Genomic DNA, 13,917 nt, shown 5'->3' on the forward strand with positions numbered 1-13,917 from the left:
AGCAGTCTGGAGTGGCAGCACCTGTAGCCAGTTTCCCACACCGAGCATCCGAGGAGTCCTTAGGAGTGTTTACCCGCGCGTTTCCGCATGTGTGCAGACACAGACACGTGGGGCTCCACGCCCGCCCCTCTGATGCTAAACAACCGACTTAACCATCCCTCCTTCCAGAGTGTGTGTGTATGTCGCGTGTGCTTACGCTCCTGACTTTACTTCCATTTCCTCGTCAGTCTTTCCTGCTGGTCTCTGAACCTTAAGGGTCAGGGCTACCCCTGTCTCCTCTTTATCGTCCCAGGACTGCCTTCCAGTGGCCTTAGGACTGTGTAGACTCCCCCATGGCTACTTGAGCAGTGTTCCCCTCTTGGCCATGGACGCCTCAGGCCAGAGAGGACAGTTGTGTGTTTGCTGGTGCTGTCACTGCACTGGGCCCCCGTTGGCTTCCATCCAGCTCTCGGTCCTCTGTGGGGGTGAGTGAGTGAGTGTGTGTGTGTGTGTGTGTGTGTGTGTGTGTGTGTGTGTGTTGAGCCCCGCAAACACTCCTGCCCCAGAGGCTGTGAGTCCTTTGATTCTGGTCTGAGTGCAGCGTGACTCAGCTTCTCAGAGCGGGCGCCCATGCCCAGGCTTTGTGTGGCTCAGGATGCTTTTGGCTGCTGAAAGTAACTCAAAATCCAACTCAGAATCACCAGAGCAGTGGGGAAAATGTAGCATCCCACGTATGGGGGGGCCCGAGGTAGGGAGGCCCCAGGGCCTGTCATCGGCTCAGTGACGTCCCCAGGACTGCGCGTCCTGCTCCACTTCTGCTGGGCTGCCCACCCCCTGGGCTTTGTCCTCTGTAGCTCTGCTCACGGGCCCTGCATGGTACAGCCCAGCTGCACGCGTGTCCCGCATGCCTGGCGGATGAAAGCCCGGTGCTCCTATGTGCCTCTCCTGTTTCTCTAGATTGAAAGGTTCAAATGTAGGTAGAAGTGGAGAGAATGACGTATAGCATCCCCTCGGGCCCGTCCTCTGGCCTCAGCAGCTGACCAGACGAGGCCAGTTTACTTTCATCTTTTTCCCTCCCCCACCCCATTGTTTGGAAGCAAAATGTAGATTATTTTGAAGGAAATCTTAGACATTGATTCATTTAATTCTTAAATACTCTAAAGGGTAAGGGCTCTCTACCCCCCCAAGCCCCTCACATAACCTTAACACCATTATCACCTCCTGTCCCTCAAGAATGCCTGATTCTCTCATGTCACATGCACGTTTCCGAGCGTCCCTGCGTTTACCCTCTTTCGCAGAGTGGACGGGCGTCTTCCAGAAGCTTTGCTTAGGTTCCCTGTCGTGTCTCGTTGAGAGCTGCATCCCGTGCCGCGGTGTTAGCCCGCTGTCAGGGAAGGGACCTGGGTTATGGGGTGGCTTTACACTCGGGAGACTTTATCTCCCGAGCCGAGAGCAGGGCCAGGGAGGACGGGGCCGGAGCATCCGAGACACCTGCTCGACGGGGAGCCCCTTTGTCAGATAAGGAGAACTCCAGTTCTGCCAGCAGACCTCTGACTTCATAGCTGCTGAGCTGGCCCAGGGCAGGCAGCGATCGCCTCCGCAGGGCCCCCTCGCCCCCGCTGCCTGCCGTCTGTTTTGCTGAGGGGTTTGATCCGCATCTTCCGAGTCTAGAAGCATCTTGGGGTGTCTGAGGGGCCGGCGCTGACCTCAGAGCTCTCCGCAGCTGGCCCTGGGCTGGCTGGCTGGACTTAGGGGGGTAGGGGCAGGAGAAGGAAGCCCCCGCAGAGGGTTTGACTGGCACCCGAGGAGTGGGCGGGTCTGGGACATCCTCTCTGTGGGTGGGTGGCTGCGGGGACAGGGTGGCTTTGGCCTCGAGTGGGTTTCTGGGTGCCCTCCCTGTCCCTGGGGGTGAAGTTCCCCCTGGAGTTTCCGCTGTGTAGGGAGCCCATTCCTGGTGCCCACGTTGGGGTGCAGCCTGGTGCGGTGAGGTGACCGTGAGCCCCGGCAGGTGGCCAGCCCGCCAGTCTCCGCCATCCTTTGTGTCACAATCAGCAGTGGCCCGGTGAGCGAAGTCGTAGATTTGAAGGTCTCAGGCTCTCTAAAGCCTTCGGCCAGGGCCCGGCAGGTGGAGCTTAATATATGGGGCGCTGGTCTTTTGCTGTCCTGGTGGCCTGAGCTCTCGGGGTCCTTTGCGTGGCGAGCCTGCGGGTAGGCAGAAGTGCGTGGGGCCCCCGTGGCGACCCGTGGAGGGGAGCGCTGCATGGTCCCTTCAGCCTGAACCGATTTGCTTTGAGGGGACGCCCCTTCTCAGTTGGGCTGTGATACTTTGCAGTGCCACAATCTGTTCTTATGTGATTCTTGAATCAAGGGTCTTTTAGACCCTCAGATGCTCCCTGGCTCTATAGCTTTCTAAGCCTGAGGAATAGCTATTTAAAGGCCAAGGTTGCTGGTCTGAGACCTGTAGATAATACCAGTCCCACCGGCCACTGTGTTGAGTGCTTTATGCAGATAAACACGGGGCGCAAACCGCTGGCCTGTGTCTGTGCACATACACGTGTCTGCAGGATGACTTCATTTCACGCGTGGAGTTCGGGTTTGCGAGTTGACGTTTGGGAGGCGCGTTTCTGAGTTTCTGCAGAAGAGTGAAGCTGGGGCAGAGCTGTACCTGTGCCCCACGGCTACCTGTTGGCGGCCGCCTGCCCGAGGCTGGGCATCCCCCTCCCCCTGCCACCGGGTCCCGGGCCGGGGCCATTGGTCATCGTGCTCCACGCATGATGCTCCACGCATCATGTTACCTGCCTGGGCCGTGTAGTGCCCCAGTTTGGCACATAATAAGCAGTCAAATATTTGTTGAATTAAATCCATTTTTTTTCTTCCCATTATTTTTTAAAATCTCAAGGTAGCCTTCCACTTATGGAGGAGAAAATGGAGACTAAAAGAGTTTAAAACACAACATTGTAAAGCAGTTGTACTCCAATGAGGATGTGTAAATGAATGAATGAATGAATGAATGAATGAATGAATGAATGGATGAATGAATGAATGAATGAATGAATGAATGAGTTTAAAAGCTTTGTCCAAAGTTATGCAGCCTCTAAATGGCCAAGTAAGTCCTCAGGCCTACTTTGACTCTAAGGCTAGTAATTTTATTAGTTGATTGGACGAATGAATGAAAGATTCTTTGAATTCTATAGTGCTTTACAATGTCAAAAGTTTCATACATGATTTCATACAGTCTCATAATAACCCCGTTTCTCCTACCCCAGTGTTGCCCCTCCTCCCTCCCCGCTTCCCTCTCCCCACTGGCAACCACTGCCTGGTTCTCTGTGTGTGGGGGGGGGAGCCTCGCTCCTTTTTTGTTTTATTCACTAGTTTGTGGTGTTCGTTAGATTCCACATACAAGCTATGGATACGTTGCAGTGTTTGTCTTTCTCTGTCTGACGTAGTTCACTTAGAAGGCTAGTCATTTCTCCACGAAATCCCTTCAGCTCTTCATAGCCCAGACTTTGTAAGTAGCAGACAGGGAGGGTATCGATTGCTCTTTAAAGGGGGTCCCCAGCGTGATCTGCTCTGGCCCTGAGCAGGTGTCATCACTGGAAAGTAAGCCACGGTGATGCACTTGTCACGGACCCTTGAGACGGGGCGTTGACTGCTTTTGTAAGCTGTGCACATTTCAGTATGGAAATGTTTCCCAACATCAGAAATGATCTCCTTTCCAAAATAAACCGGTGATCTCTGTTAGTCAGCTCAGGCTGCTGTGACAAATTCCCATAGACCGGGAGGCTTAAACCACGGACCTTTGTCTCTCGCGGCTCTGGAGGCCGGCAGTCCCGGAATGGGGTTTCGGCGTGGCCGCGCTCTTCTGAGGGTTCTCTTCCTGTCTGGCAGACACATAGAGCTGTCCGGTGTCGCTCTTATAAAGACACCCCTCCTGTTATTATCAGGACCCACTCTTACTACCTCATTGAGCCTTAACTACCTTCTTTACAGGCCTGTCTCTAACTGCCATCATCAACATATGAATTGTTTCGGGGCCGGGGGGGGGCCGGGGGGGCCGTCACACACACACAGTTTGGTGCATAGCATCAGGTTTTGGGTGAGAAGTAATAAGAACCTAGAATTTGCCTTTTTCTATCACAAGGGGGAAAACTGTAACCAAAATTACCTATCATATACCGCTGTTAAATCAAAGGGTAACTTGGCAGTGTTCAGAGCTGTAAACCGTTTGTACCACTGCTTCTTCCCTCTCTCCTTCCCTCTCTGTTTCTTTGATTTTATTGCTTGAGACCAAATCTGCAATCGTGGTTGCTCTCTCGTCTTTGCTGGCTCTCCTCCCCTCGGCACCCCTGGGCACCCCACAGTCTGGCCTTGAGTCCATTGAATTTAAAAACATCTTTTCTTCCCACCTTTCTATTGGCAAAATTTTAGACCTATAGAAAAATGGAAGGGGTAGTATAGTGAACACCCATATTTACCATTTAACTTTTGTCACGTTTGTCTTATATCTCAACGTGTATACACACATGTGTACACACACACACACAGAAATAGACCATTTTTCTTGAACCATTCGAAAGTATCTAGCACACGATCTTTTTACTCCTAGGTACTTCAGTGTGTGTCTGCTAACAACAGGGATATTTTTGTGTAATCACATGTTTTCACATCCAAGAAATTTAACATTGATACAACTATAATGTTTGGTATACACAACAGCCCATATTCAAATTTCCCTGTTCTGTTTTTTGTGTGAGTGTTTTTTTTAAAGTCCCTTCTGTCTCTCGAGCCTTACATATTGCGACCTTTCTTTTCCTATCTGTGTTTGCCCAGACTGCTGCCTTGCTCTTCCTGAAGTGTATGCCTTGCTTCTCTGCTTTCATGCCTCTGCGCAGGCTGCTTACCTTGTTTGGAGCCTGTCTCATTCCATTTTTCCCTGGTAAAATGCTGTGCTTCTAAATACATTTTAAGTGGTTCCTTCCTCTTCTGTAAACTGTTTCTTGGTATCCTCTGATGTGCTGTCTCCCTTCCCTAAACTATGCGAGCTCTTTGTACTCTTTTGTATAACTTATTACCTCCTGCCCTGTGTTAAATGTAGAATTTGTGGACTTTTTTCCCCATCTCCCTTTAGAACTGTGAGCTTCTCGAACGCAGCCTCTGTGTAGCCTCTACCATCCTTTTTTGTCACTCCCTAAGTATTCGTTTATTTGACCTACAACCAGAATGCTTTACATGGTGTTTTAGTTTTAGAATAATTCATTTATTTGTAGTGTTTTCTATTTTGGAAAGGTGGTCTGGTTTCCAGACATCGTCTTAAAGGATGGAAAGAACTAAGGGGTGTGGACTTTAGCAGGTACATAGGGATGGGATCTGAATGTTTTCCTCCTCTTTGGAACTGTGCCCACAGAGTCAAAGCTGTCAGACACAGCTGTGTCTAGTCCCATGCCCCTTAGGGGTTGTGTTTAGAATCGTGCTGGTGAGTGGGTGATAAACTTGGGGTGTTGTATAGCCTGTTGTGTCCGCAGCAGGAAGTGCTGGGGAATGACACAGAGCAGCTGTAAGATCTCTTCTTTTACATCTAGGTTCGAGATGCAGCAATAAACAGCTTAGTGGAAATTTACAGACATGTAGGAGAACGTGTGAGGGCAGATCTCAGTAAGAAAGGATTGCCACAGTCCCGGTGAGTTCAGACTTTTTTCCTTTCTTCTGCTCTTCCCCCTGTACTCTTTCTCAGTTAACGTCTTGGTTTGCACTGCTTATTTTGTTGTGGTAATTTTACTGAAAGAATATATGGTGAGAGGATCGGTGGGTGGAGATCTCACCCAGATCACGTGTCAGGGGCCCCCATTCATTCCACTTGCTCAAAAGTAAGACTTTCTCACCCAGACGTCTAGCCAGGTCCCCTGCCACATACCGATTTTAGAAGCATATTTAAAAGTGTTTGGTGTTGGAAGATTCAGCATTCTCTCGGTTCATACGGTTCTACATTTTGTATACGCACGACACCTAGTATAGTAGGGGCTTGAAAAATATTTGTTTGAATGAAGCCTTTCCAGGGTGAGTCTGGATAGAGATATATAAGTAATAATTCTGGAAAACATCTTTGAAATGATAGCTTTCTGGTCAGGAATGCCAGTCTCGGTGTCCAAGTCTCCAGTGCAAGGAGATCAGTGTCTTACCACATCCAGGACAACCTGAGTCCACAGATGTTTCTGTTGTAGTCAAAATTTTAAAAATAATGAAAAGTCACTCATCTATGATTTTACCTACGACAGAGAAATCTTACACCAAATGAATTCTAAGCCTTTTGCCCGTCCAATTCCATTGTGGGAGAAAGTGATGTGAAAATCCTGGGAAGTTAGGCCTGGATGGGACTCACAGAGCGGCTTGTCTGGGCCTGTCACTGTGTCCACGGGGACAGCAGAGGCCCGGCGGCAGGAAGTGGCTGGAGAGACCACCCGGCTAGCAAGTCAGGGCTCAGACTGAAGTCCTGTTCTTCATTTTCTCCACCCTGTTCCACAGAAGAGCTTACGGACTCTTGGGCATCTCGATGTGGGATGGAATGTTGAAATAGACAGGAGCCATCTGCCGTGATGCCCCTCGGCCAGGTGTGACGGAAGCGGGCCGCTTAACTTACCCTGCAGTCGGGGTGCCTGGAGCGCCCGGTGGGGGGCATCTTTCTGTGTTGAGATTCACATCTGACTGCAGATGTGAATCTGCGGCCCCTGTAATTTCTTTTTTTTTTTTAAAGCACTACAAGAGTTTATAATGGTGCTGGAAATAGTCCATGCTAGCAGAGAGTGTGATCCATGAGCCCTGGGGGAGGGGTCGGCAGAGACCACCTGTTTATACCGAGAGCCTTTCAGTGGGACAGAGGCAGCAGATGAGAATACAACGACTTTACGTGTTTTTTACAAGAGGCAATCTGTGAGAACAGGGGTTTTTGATTCCTGTATTTCAGGAACCTCAACTTTCTGGTCTTTGAATAGATGGTGAGAACACTTAGGAGGGAGCTGCACTAGAAAGTACTGACCGGGCTGTTAGGGAAAACTGGAGGGTGGAGATGAGCAGGAGAGCAGCGGCGGGTGTAGGGGTGTCTATTTGGTGATGACGTCACCAGCGTCGTCGGGGAAGCAGGCCTTGGGCAGCGAGACCCTCTCCTGCTCCCTCACGGCATCACCACGCTGCGTAGCTCACGGTCAGCCTAGGCCGTGACCGGCCCCATCTTCCCCGTGGGATTCAGGGGTCGTGTCCGACGGTCGCTCTAGCAGCCGACGACGGGGAGGTGACATGGTGAAACTGAGGTCCAGAGAGATGAGCGCAGGAGGCAAGCTCACTCCGCAGGCCTGCTTGCAGAGGCGGCCTGGGCTGTGGCCTGGGAGCTTGGATGTGGGGGGCTTCCACCATTTCCACAGAGTGGGCCGGGGATGGGGGTCTCTTGCTGCAGCCCGGCCGGGGAGTGGCTGCCTGTCTGCTTTCCTGCGGGGGTCTGGCGATTGTGGAGCCTCAGGCAGGGGGTGCCTGGGTGACCAGCGCCCGTAAACCCTGCTCTCAGACTCAACGAGCTCTCCCAGTGGCCGGCGTTCCACCCGCGGCGTCACAGCTTGGGGCTGGGGAATTCAGCGTGTGACTTTAGTGGGAAGCTTGCTTGGGTTTCTGTGGACTTCACCCCACACGCCCTTTCTTTCTCTTTGCTGATTTTCCTTGTGCGCTTTTACTGTAATGATCACAGCTGGGAGTGTGACTCTGTGCTGAGGCCTGTGAGTCCTCCTAGTGAATCATGAAATGTGGGGTGGTCTTGGGGACCCCTCCACAGAGATTGGTTCAGGTAAGGTCCCGCCCGGAGCTGGGGTGAGAACCTTCTCTTCCAGATTCCCAGTCATGTGGTTTCTTTCCCCCCACCATCCCCCCCACCCCCTTTAAAAAGGAAATATTAAATAAATATGAAAAAAGCTACAGAAGACTTAGAGCCTCTGTGAACAGGAATGAGAGTTTCCATTATCTCATGTTAGCTAAAATCCTTCCTAAAAATTCTGGACTGAAAGGAGAGGGTGAGCTTAGGGAAATGGACCCACATCTTTTACAGCCAGTATTGTAAAAATCCGGCAGACACACAGTGCTTGGAGAACTAGGCTGTTAGTTCTTTAAAAACTGTAGTGAAAGGGCTTCCCTGGTGGCGCAGTGGTTGAGAGCCCGCCTGCCAATGCAGGGGGCACGAGTTCGTGCCCCGGTCCGGGAGGATCCCACGTGCCGCGGAGCGGCTGGGCCCGTGAGCCATGGCCACTGGGCCTGCGCGTCCGGAGCCTGTGCTCCGCAACAGGAGAGGCCACAACAGTGAGAGGCCCGCGTACAAAAAAAAAAAAAACTGTAGTGAAAGGATCGGAAACTTCATGTTTCTTTGTATTTATGACAAGACAGTTACATGGGCTCTCACACTGTGAGGGCCAGAGGCTCCGGCCTCCACCTTAATCTTGTTGGGGACCGTGTCCAAATGGAACAAGACAGGGAAAGAATCTCCTACCGTTGTTTGGGAAATTCAGTTATCTGCTACGTGTGGCTCCAAGTGGCTGACTGGAATACTTGAATATTCTAGACTTCTTTTACGTCATTACAGGGTTTTTTTGTTACTATGTGAGAGCATAGGGGAGTCTTCAGCTTGGCAAGAGTCCATAGCACTAACAAAACATTGTGGAATTTGCTTAATGTTTTCTAAAACTTGTGTTTAGTCCTGGAATAAAAACGTTATCGTCTTCCGAGTTTGTTCATTGAGTGAGTGCTATATTTGAGAAGAAGATTAATTGAATCTCTAGGAAATACGTGATGAAAAAGAATGCCTTCCTAATGTCAGCTACCTGACTTAGGGAATAAGAGTAATGATTTGATTTTGGCAGTAGTTTTCTTTGCCCATTTCACAGTTGGGAAGAGAGACTCGTACGCTCTCAGCTTCACTTTGGAATGGAATCATGCTTTGCGGCTATGTGTTCAGTAGTTGTTGGAGTATTTCATCTGCTGGCTGAAGTCACATTCCTCCTGAGAAGGGAGTGGAGATGTTTGGCCCAGTCTTCATTTTAGGAGGTGTCTCCCCTCCGTGGGGTGTCAGCACAGCTGAGCTGCGAACTTCATCAGCGTAGTATTTGGCCATTTCCCGTTGTTTTACACGTATTGTTTTCACAGTTCACACACGTGATGTGTTCAGAAAACAAGTACTACAGGATTCACTTCTAGCTGTTCGTTATACGAGGCCATACACTGTAGGATATTTGTGAGGTGTGCTTGGAACTAAGGAAAACGTCAGTAGGTGCCTTGTCACTCACTCCCCAAGGCTTCCCTTCACAGACAGATGCTGTCAGACTGTGTGCACACTCACTGTCACCCCGCTGTATATGCCAGAATGTATTTCCATTCCATATGGTGTATTTTAGTTGGCGAAGCTTTGGTAAAAAGATCACTGGTGTTAACTTTCTTCTGGAACCATCACCTGGGAACCAAGCTCCTGAAACAGCAGCAGCTTTAAATCTGATGACAGTTTAAGGTAGAACTGAAGCATGTCAGTTGGATGCATTGTAACCATTTGTTAAACTTTTCCTTCCTGTGAACCTACAGTTTTGAATAGCTCTCATAATATTTGTTCATAAAAATTGTATAAACATTACTAGCCATTATTATCTCATGATTGTATTGTTAAGGGGAGAATTGAGGCTTTCTTATTTTTAATTTTAATTTGCTTGCTAAAGCTTTGGTGTTATAGGGAGGGCCCAGGGCAAAAGCAGATGAGAAATGTGCTCTGTAATACCCCCTCTCATTTTAAAATTTTATTTTCTGTGATTCATACAGAGAGAGTTGACGAAGTTTACAAGATACATTGAAAAGAGGCAATTCCTTATCTCTCCTGCCATTTTTCTTTAGAGGCAAACACCGTCAACTGTTTTTACTGACTATCTTGTATCTGTTGCTCTGCCTCTAAATGCTGTGCATGCACTGCTGTTTCTTAGTTTTGTGTCAATCTAAGAATTTTACTTCACATTACAGAGGGTGAATTTCAGCTCTCCTTCCTCCTACCCTCCCTCAGGTGCACTTACCATCTCCTCATCCACCAAACGTAGTCATGTTTTCATTTTGCTTAGGACAACATTTAGTTTATTCTCTGGCTGTGTAGGCTGTTCACAGCTCCCTATTTATGTTTGGTGAACTTGGATGACTTTACTGTCTCTCCCCACCCCCCGTGCACCCTGTTTCCATGGGTTAGTGTCTTACCTCCATCTGCGTGGTTGTCTGCATGCTCCTCTTGCACCGGTGCTGTCTGCCCACTGACATACGAGTCAGGTACGTCTCCTTGAGCCTGCCCTTGCAGTCCACAGCAGCCGCCTCCACTGCCTCTCGCTTACTTTATCATCCTCCGGGGACTGCGCTGCACCTTTCTCTGCAGGTGCACCTGCTGTTCCTTGGAGACGACGTCCTTCTTGGTTTTGTCCCTCATCATAGTGGTGCGTATCCTCCAGTAGCTTTCTGAGAAAAGATGTGGAGAAGGAAAGTTTTTTGAGTCTGAGAATATTTTTATTCCATCTAGGTACTGATAGTTTGTCAGGGTTTAGAGATCTAGATTGGGAGTCCTTTTTTTCCTCCAGAATGTTGAAGTTTGTGCCCCCGCTCCCCTGCTTGTGTCCCAGCTTTCAGTGTTTCTAGTGAGAACCCAAAGTCATTCTGATTCTTTAGTATGTCGACAGCTTCGGTTCTCTTTGTCCTCACCGTTTGTCTGAAGCTTCATGATGATGGGTCTTATATGAGACTCTTTTCATTTCTTGCTGTGCACTTGGAGGGCCTTTCAGGCTGGAACCTCATGCTGTCTAGATCTGGGCAAGTTTCTTTAAAAATATAATGACCGCTTGGACTAGTTGGTCTTCTGATTCTCTTATTTTTTCTCTCCCATTTATAGCTTCACAATTTTGCCCTGTGAGTAATGCTCCTGTGAAAATGGGTGTACAAATATCTGTCCCATCCCCTGCTTTCAGTTCTTTTGGGTGTAAGCTTTTTGAGGAACCACCATTCTGTCCTGCAGCTGCTGCACCATTCTGCATTCCTGTCTGCAGTATACTTCCTGCCAACAATTGTTATCTCCTGTTTTGTTTTGTTTTGTTTTGTTAAATAGCCATCCTAATGAGTTTCTCATTGTGCTTTTGATCCGCATGGAATCTTTGTGGGACCTTTGTTGAAAATCAGCTGACCACTAATATAAAGGTTTCTTGGGAATTCCCTGGCAGTCCAGTGGTTAAGAGAGCCCGGGTTCAATACCTGATCAGGGAACAAAATCCCATAAGCCACGTGGGGTGGCCCCCCAAAAAAATTCTTTCTGTAATCTCAGTTCTATTCCATTGATCTGTATGCCTGTCCTTCTACTGGTAGCACACTGTCTTGATTAATTTAACTTTGTATAACTTTCGAAATCCACTTTTGTTCTTTTAAAGATTACTTTGGCTGTTCTGGGTGCCCTTTGTGTCCATGTGAATTTTATGATGTGTTTGTCAATTTCTGCACAAAAGGACAGCTGGGATTTTGGTAGGAACTGAATTTGTAATGAGTTTGGGGAATATTGCCATCTTAACAACATTGCCTTCCAGTCCATGAATGTGGAATGTCTTTCCATTTTTAAAAGTCTTTAATTAACTTTCAGCAATTGCTTAGTAGTGTCCAGTGGACAAGTCGTACACATCCTCTGTTAAATTAATTCCTATGTATTTTCTTTTGGTGCTATTGTAAGCAGAATTTTTAAATTTCAATTTCAGATGGTTCACTGTTAACGTAGGGAAATACAATTGATTTTTTTTGTATTGATCTTGAATCCTGCAACCTTGCTGAACTCCCTGGTTCTAATGGTTTTGCCATAGACTTCTAGGGATTTTTAAATACAAGATATGCCATCTGCCAGTAGAGAGAGTTTATTTCTTCCTTTCCAATCTAGGTGCCTTTTATTTCCTCTTTTTTTGCCTAAAAGCCCTGGCTGGAACTTCCAGTAAGATGTTGAATAGAAGTGCTGAGAGGGGACAGCATTGTCCTGTCCTGATCTTAGAAGAAAAGCTTTCAATCTCACACCATATTTTATGTTAGCTTTGGGTTTTTTTCTGTATGACTTTATGAGGTTGATAAAGTTTTATTCCTAGCTTCTTGAGTGTTTTTATCATGAAAGGATGTTGGAGGTTTTCAAATACTTTTTCCGCATCTACTGAGATGATTATGTAACTTTGTTTTTTATTCTATTGATATGTTGTATTATATTAATTGATTTTCAGATATTAAACCATCTCTGCATTCCTAGGACAAATCTCACTTGGTTATGGTGTACAACTCTTTTTATTTCCGCTGGATTCATAAGGAGTATGGGTCTGTACTTTTATTGTGATGTCTTTTCTGATTTTGTTGTTACTGTAATATTAGCCTCATAGAAAGCATTCCCCCCTCTTCTGTTTTTTAGGGGTATATATATATTTCTTTAAGTAGTAGACTTATTTTTTAGAACAGTTTTCGTTTTATAGAAAAACTGACTGGAAAGGACAAGAGAGTTCCCTTATTCTGTCCTCCCCTGCCCACAGTTTCTCCCATTCTTGTCTCTATTTTGAATGAGTTTGTGAAGGATTGGTGCTAATTCTTTTTTAAACATTTGTTAGAATTTACCAAAGGTGAAGCCATTTGGGCCTGGGCTTTGCTTTAGGGATGCATTTTTGATTCCTGAATTCAATTTCTTTACTTGTTATAGGTCTATTCAGATTTTGTTTCTTCTTGTGTCAGTTTTGGTAGTTTGTGTCTGCCCGGGAATTTATTTGTCCATTTTATCTAAGTTGACTAATTTTTTCATGTACTGTTGTTCATAGTGTTCTCTTGTGATCCTTTTTATTTTTGTAAGGACAGTAGTAATGTGCATTCTTTCATATTTTTATTTCAGTAATTTGAGTCTTCTTTCTTCTGCTCTAGCTAAAGGTTTCTCAAATTTGTTGATCAAAGAACTGACTTTTGGTTTGTTGATTTCCTCTATTGTTTCTCTCTTCCCTGTTTCATATATTTCTACTCTGATCTTTGTTATTTCCTTCCTTTTGCTTGATTTACTTTGCTTTTTTTTTTTCTCTCAGTTTTTTGAGGTGAAGGTTAAGTTATTGATTTGAGATCTTTGTTTTAATATAGGCATTTGTTTGGCTGCATTTCATAAGTTTTGGTATGTTGTGCTTTTTTTTTGAAGTATAGTTGATGTACAGTGTTACATAAGTTACAGGTGTATAAAACAGTGATTCACAATTTTTCAAGGTTATACTCCATTTATAGTTATTATAAAATACTAGTTGATGTACAACATTACATAAGTTACAGGTGTATAAAACAGTGATTCACAATTTTTCAAGGTTATACTCCATTTACAGTTATTATAAAATACTGGCTATATTTCCTTTGTTGTATATCTTTATAGTTTATTTTATACCTAATAGTTTGTACCTCTTAATGCCCCTATATTGCCCCTCTCCCTTTCCTCTTCCCACTGGTAACCACTAGTTTGTTCTCTGTATCTGTGAGTCTGTTTGTTTGTTATATTCACTAGTATTTTTTGTTTTTTTTTAAGATTCCACATATAAGTGATATCATACAGCATTTGTCTTTCTCTTTCTGACTTATTTCATTTGGTATGTTGTACTTTCATTTTCATTCATCTCAAAGTAGTATCTAATTTCCCTTTTATTTTCATCTTTGACCTGTTTGTTATTAGGGCTGTTTTGTTAAATTCCTACATTATTTATAACTTTCCCATTTCTATTTGTTATTCATTTCTAATTTTATCCTATTGTGGTCACAGATCGTAATTTCTGTGTTTCTGTGGTTTTGGTTCTTTGAAGTTTATTGGGGCTTGTTTTATGGCCCAACATGTGGTCTGTCCTGGAGAATGTTCCATGTGCACTTGAGAAG

General features: G+C 46.2%; 1 protein-coding gene across 32 annotated transcripts in view; it reads left to right on the plus strand.

Annotated features, from left to right (window-relative positions):
• Positions 1 to 13,917, plus strand: part of CLASP1 (cytoplasmic linker associated protein 1) — a 264,666-nt gene that overhangs the window by 89,862 nt on the left and 160,887 nt on the right. For 31 of the 32 annotated variants that reach the window (XM_067025830.1, XM_067025846.1, XM_067025828.1 and 28 more), the window contains one exon: positions 5,559 to 5,656. The exons of the other annotated variant lie outside the window; for it this stretch is intronic. In XM_067025830.1, the coding sequence (XP_066881931.1) occupies positions 5,559 to 5,656 (98 nt within the window). The remainder of the gene's footprint in view (positions 1 to 5,558; positions 5,657 to 13,917) is intronic. 32 annotated transcript variants of the gene reach the window in all.

This window comes from Kogia breviceps, chromosome 2, assembly GCF_026419965.1.
Source record: "Kogia breviceps isolate mKogBre1 chromosome 2, mKogBre1 haplotype 1, whole genome shotgun sequence".
NCBI lineage: Eukaryota > Metazoa > Chordata > Mammalia > Artiodactyla > Physeteridae > Kogia > Kogia breviceps.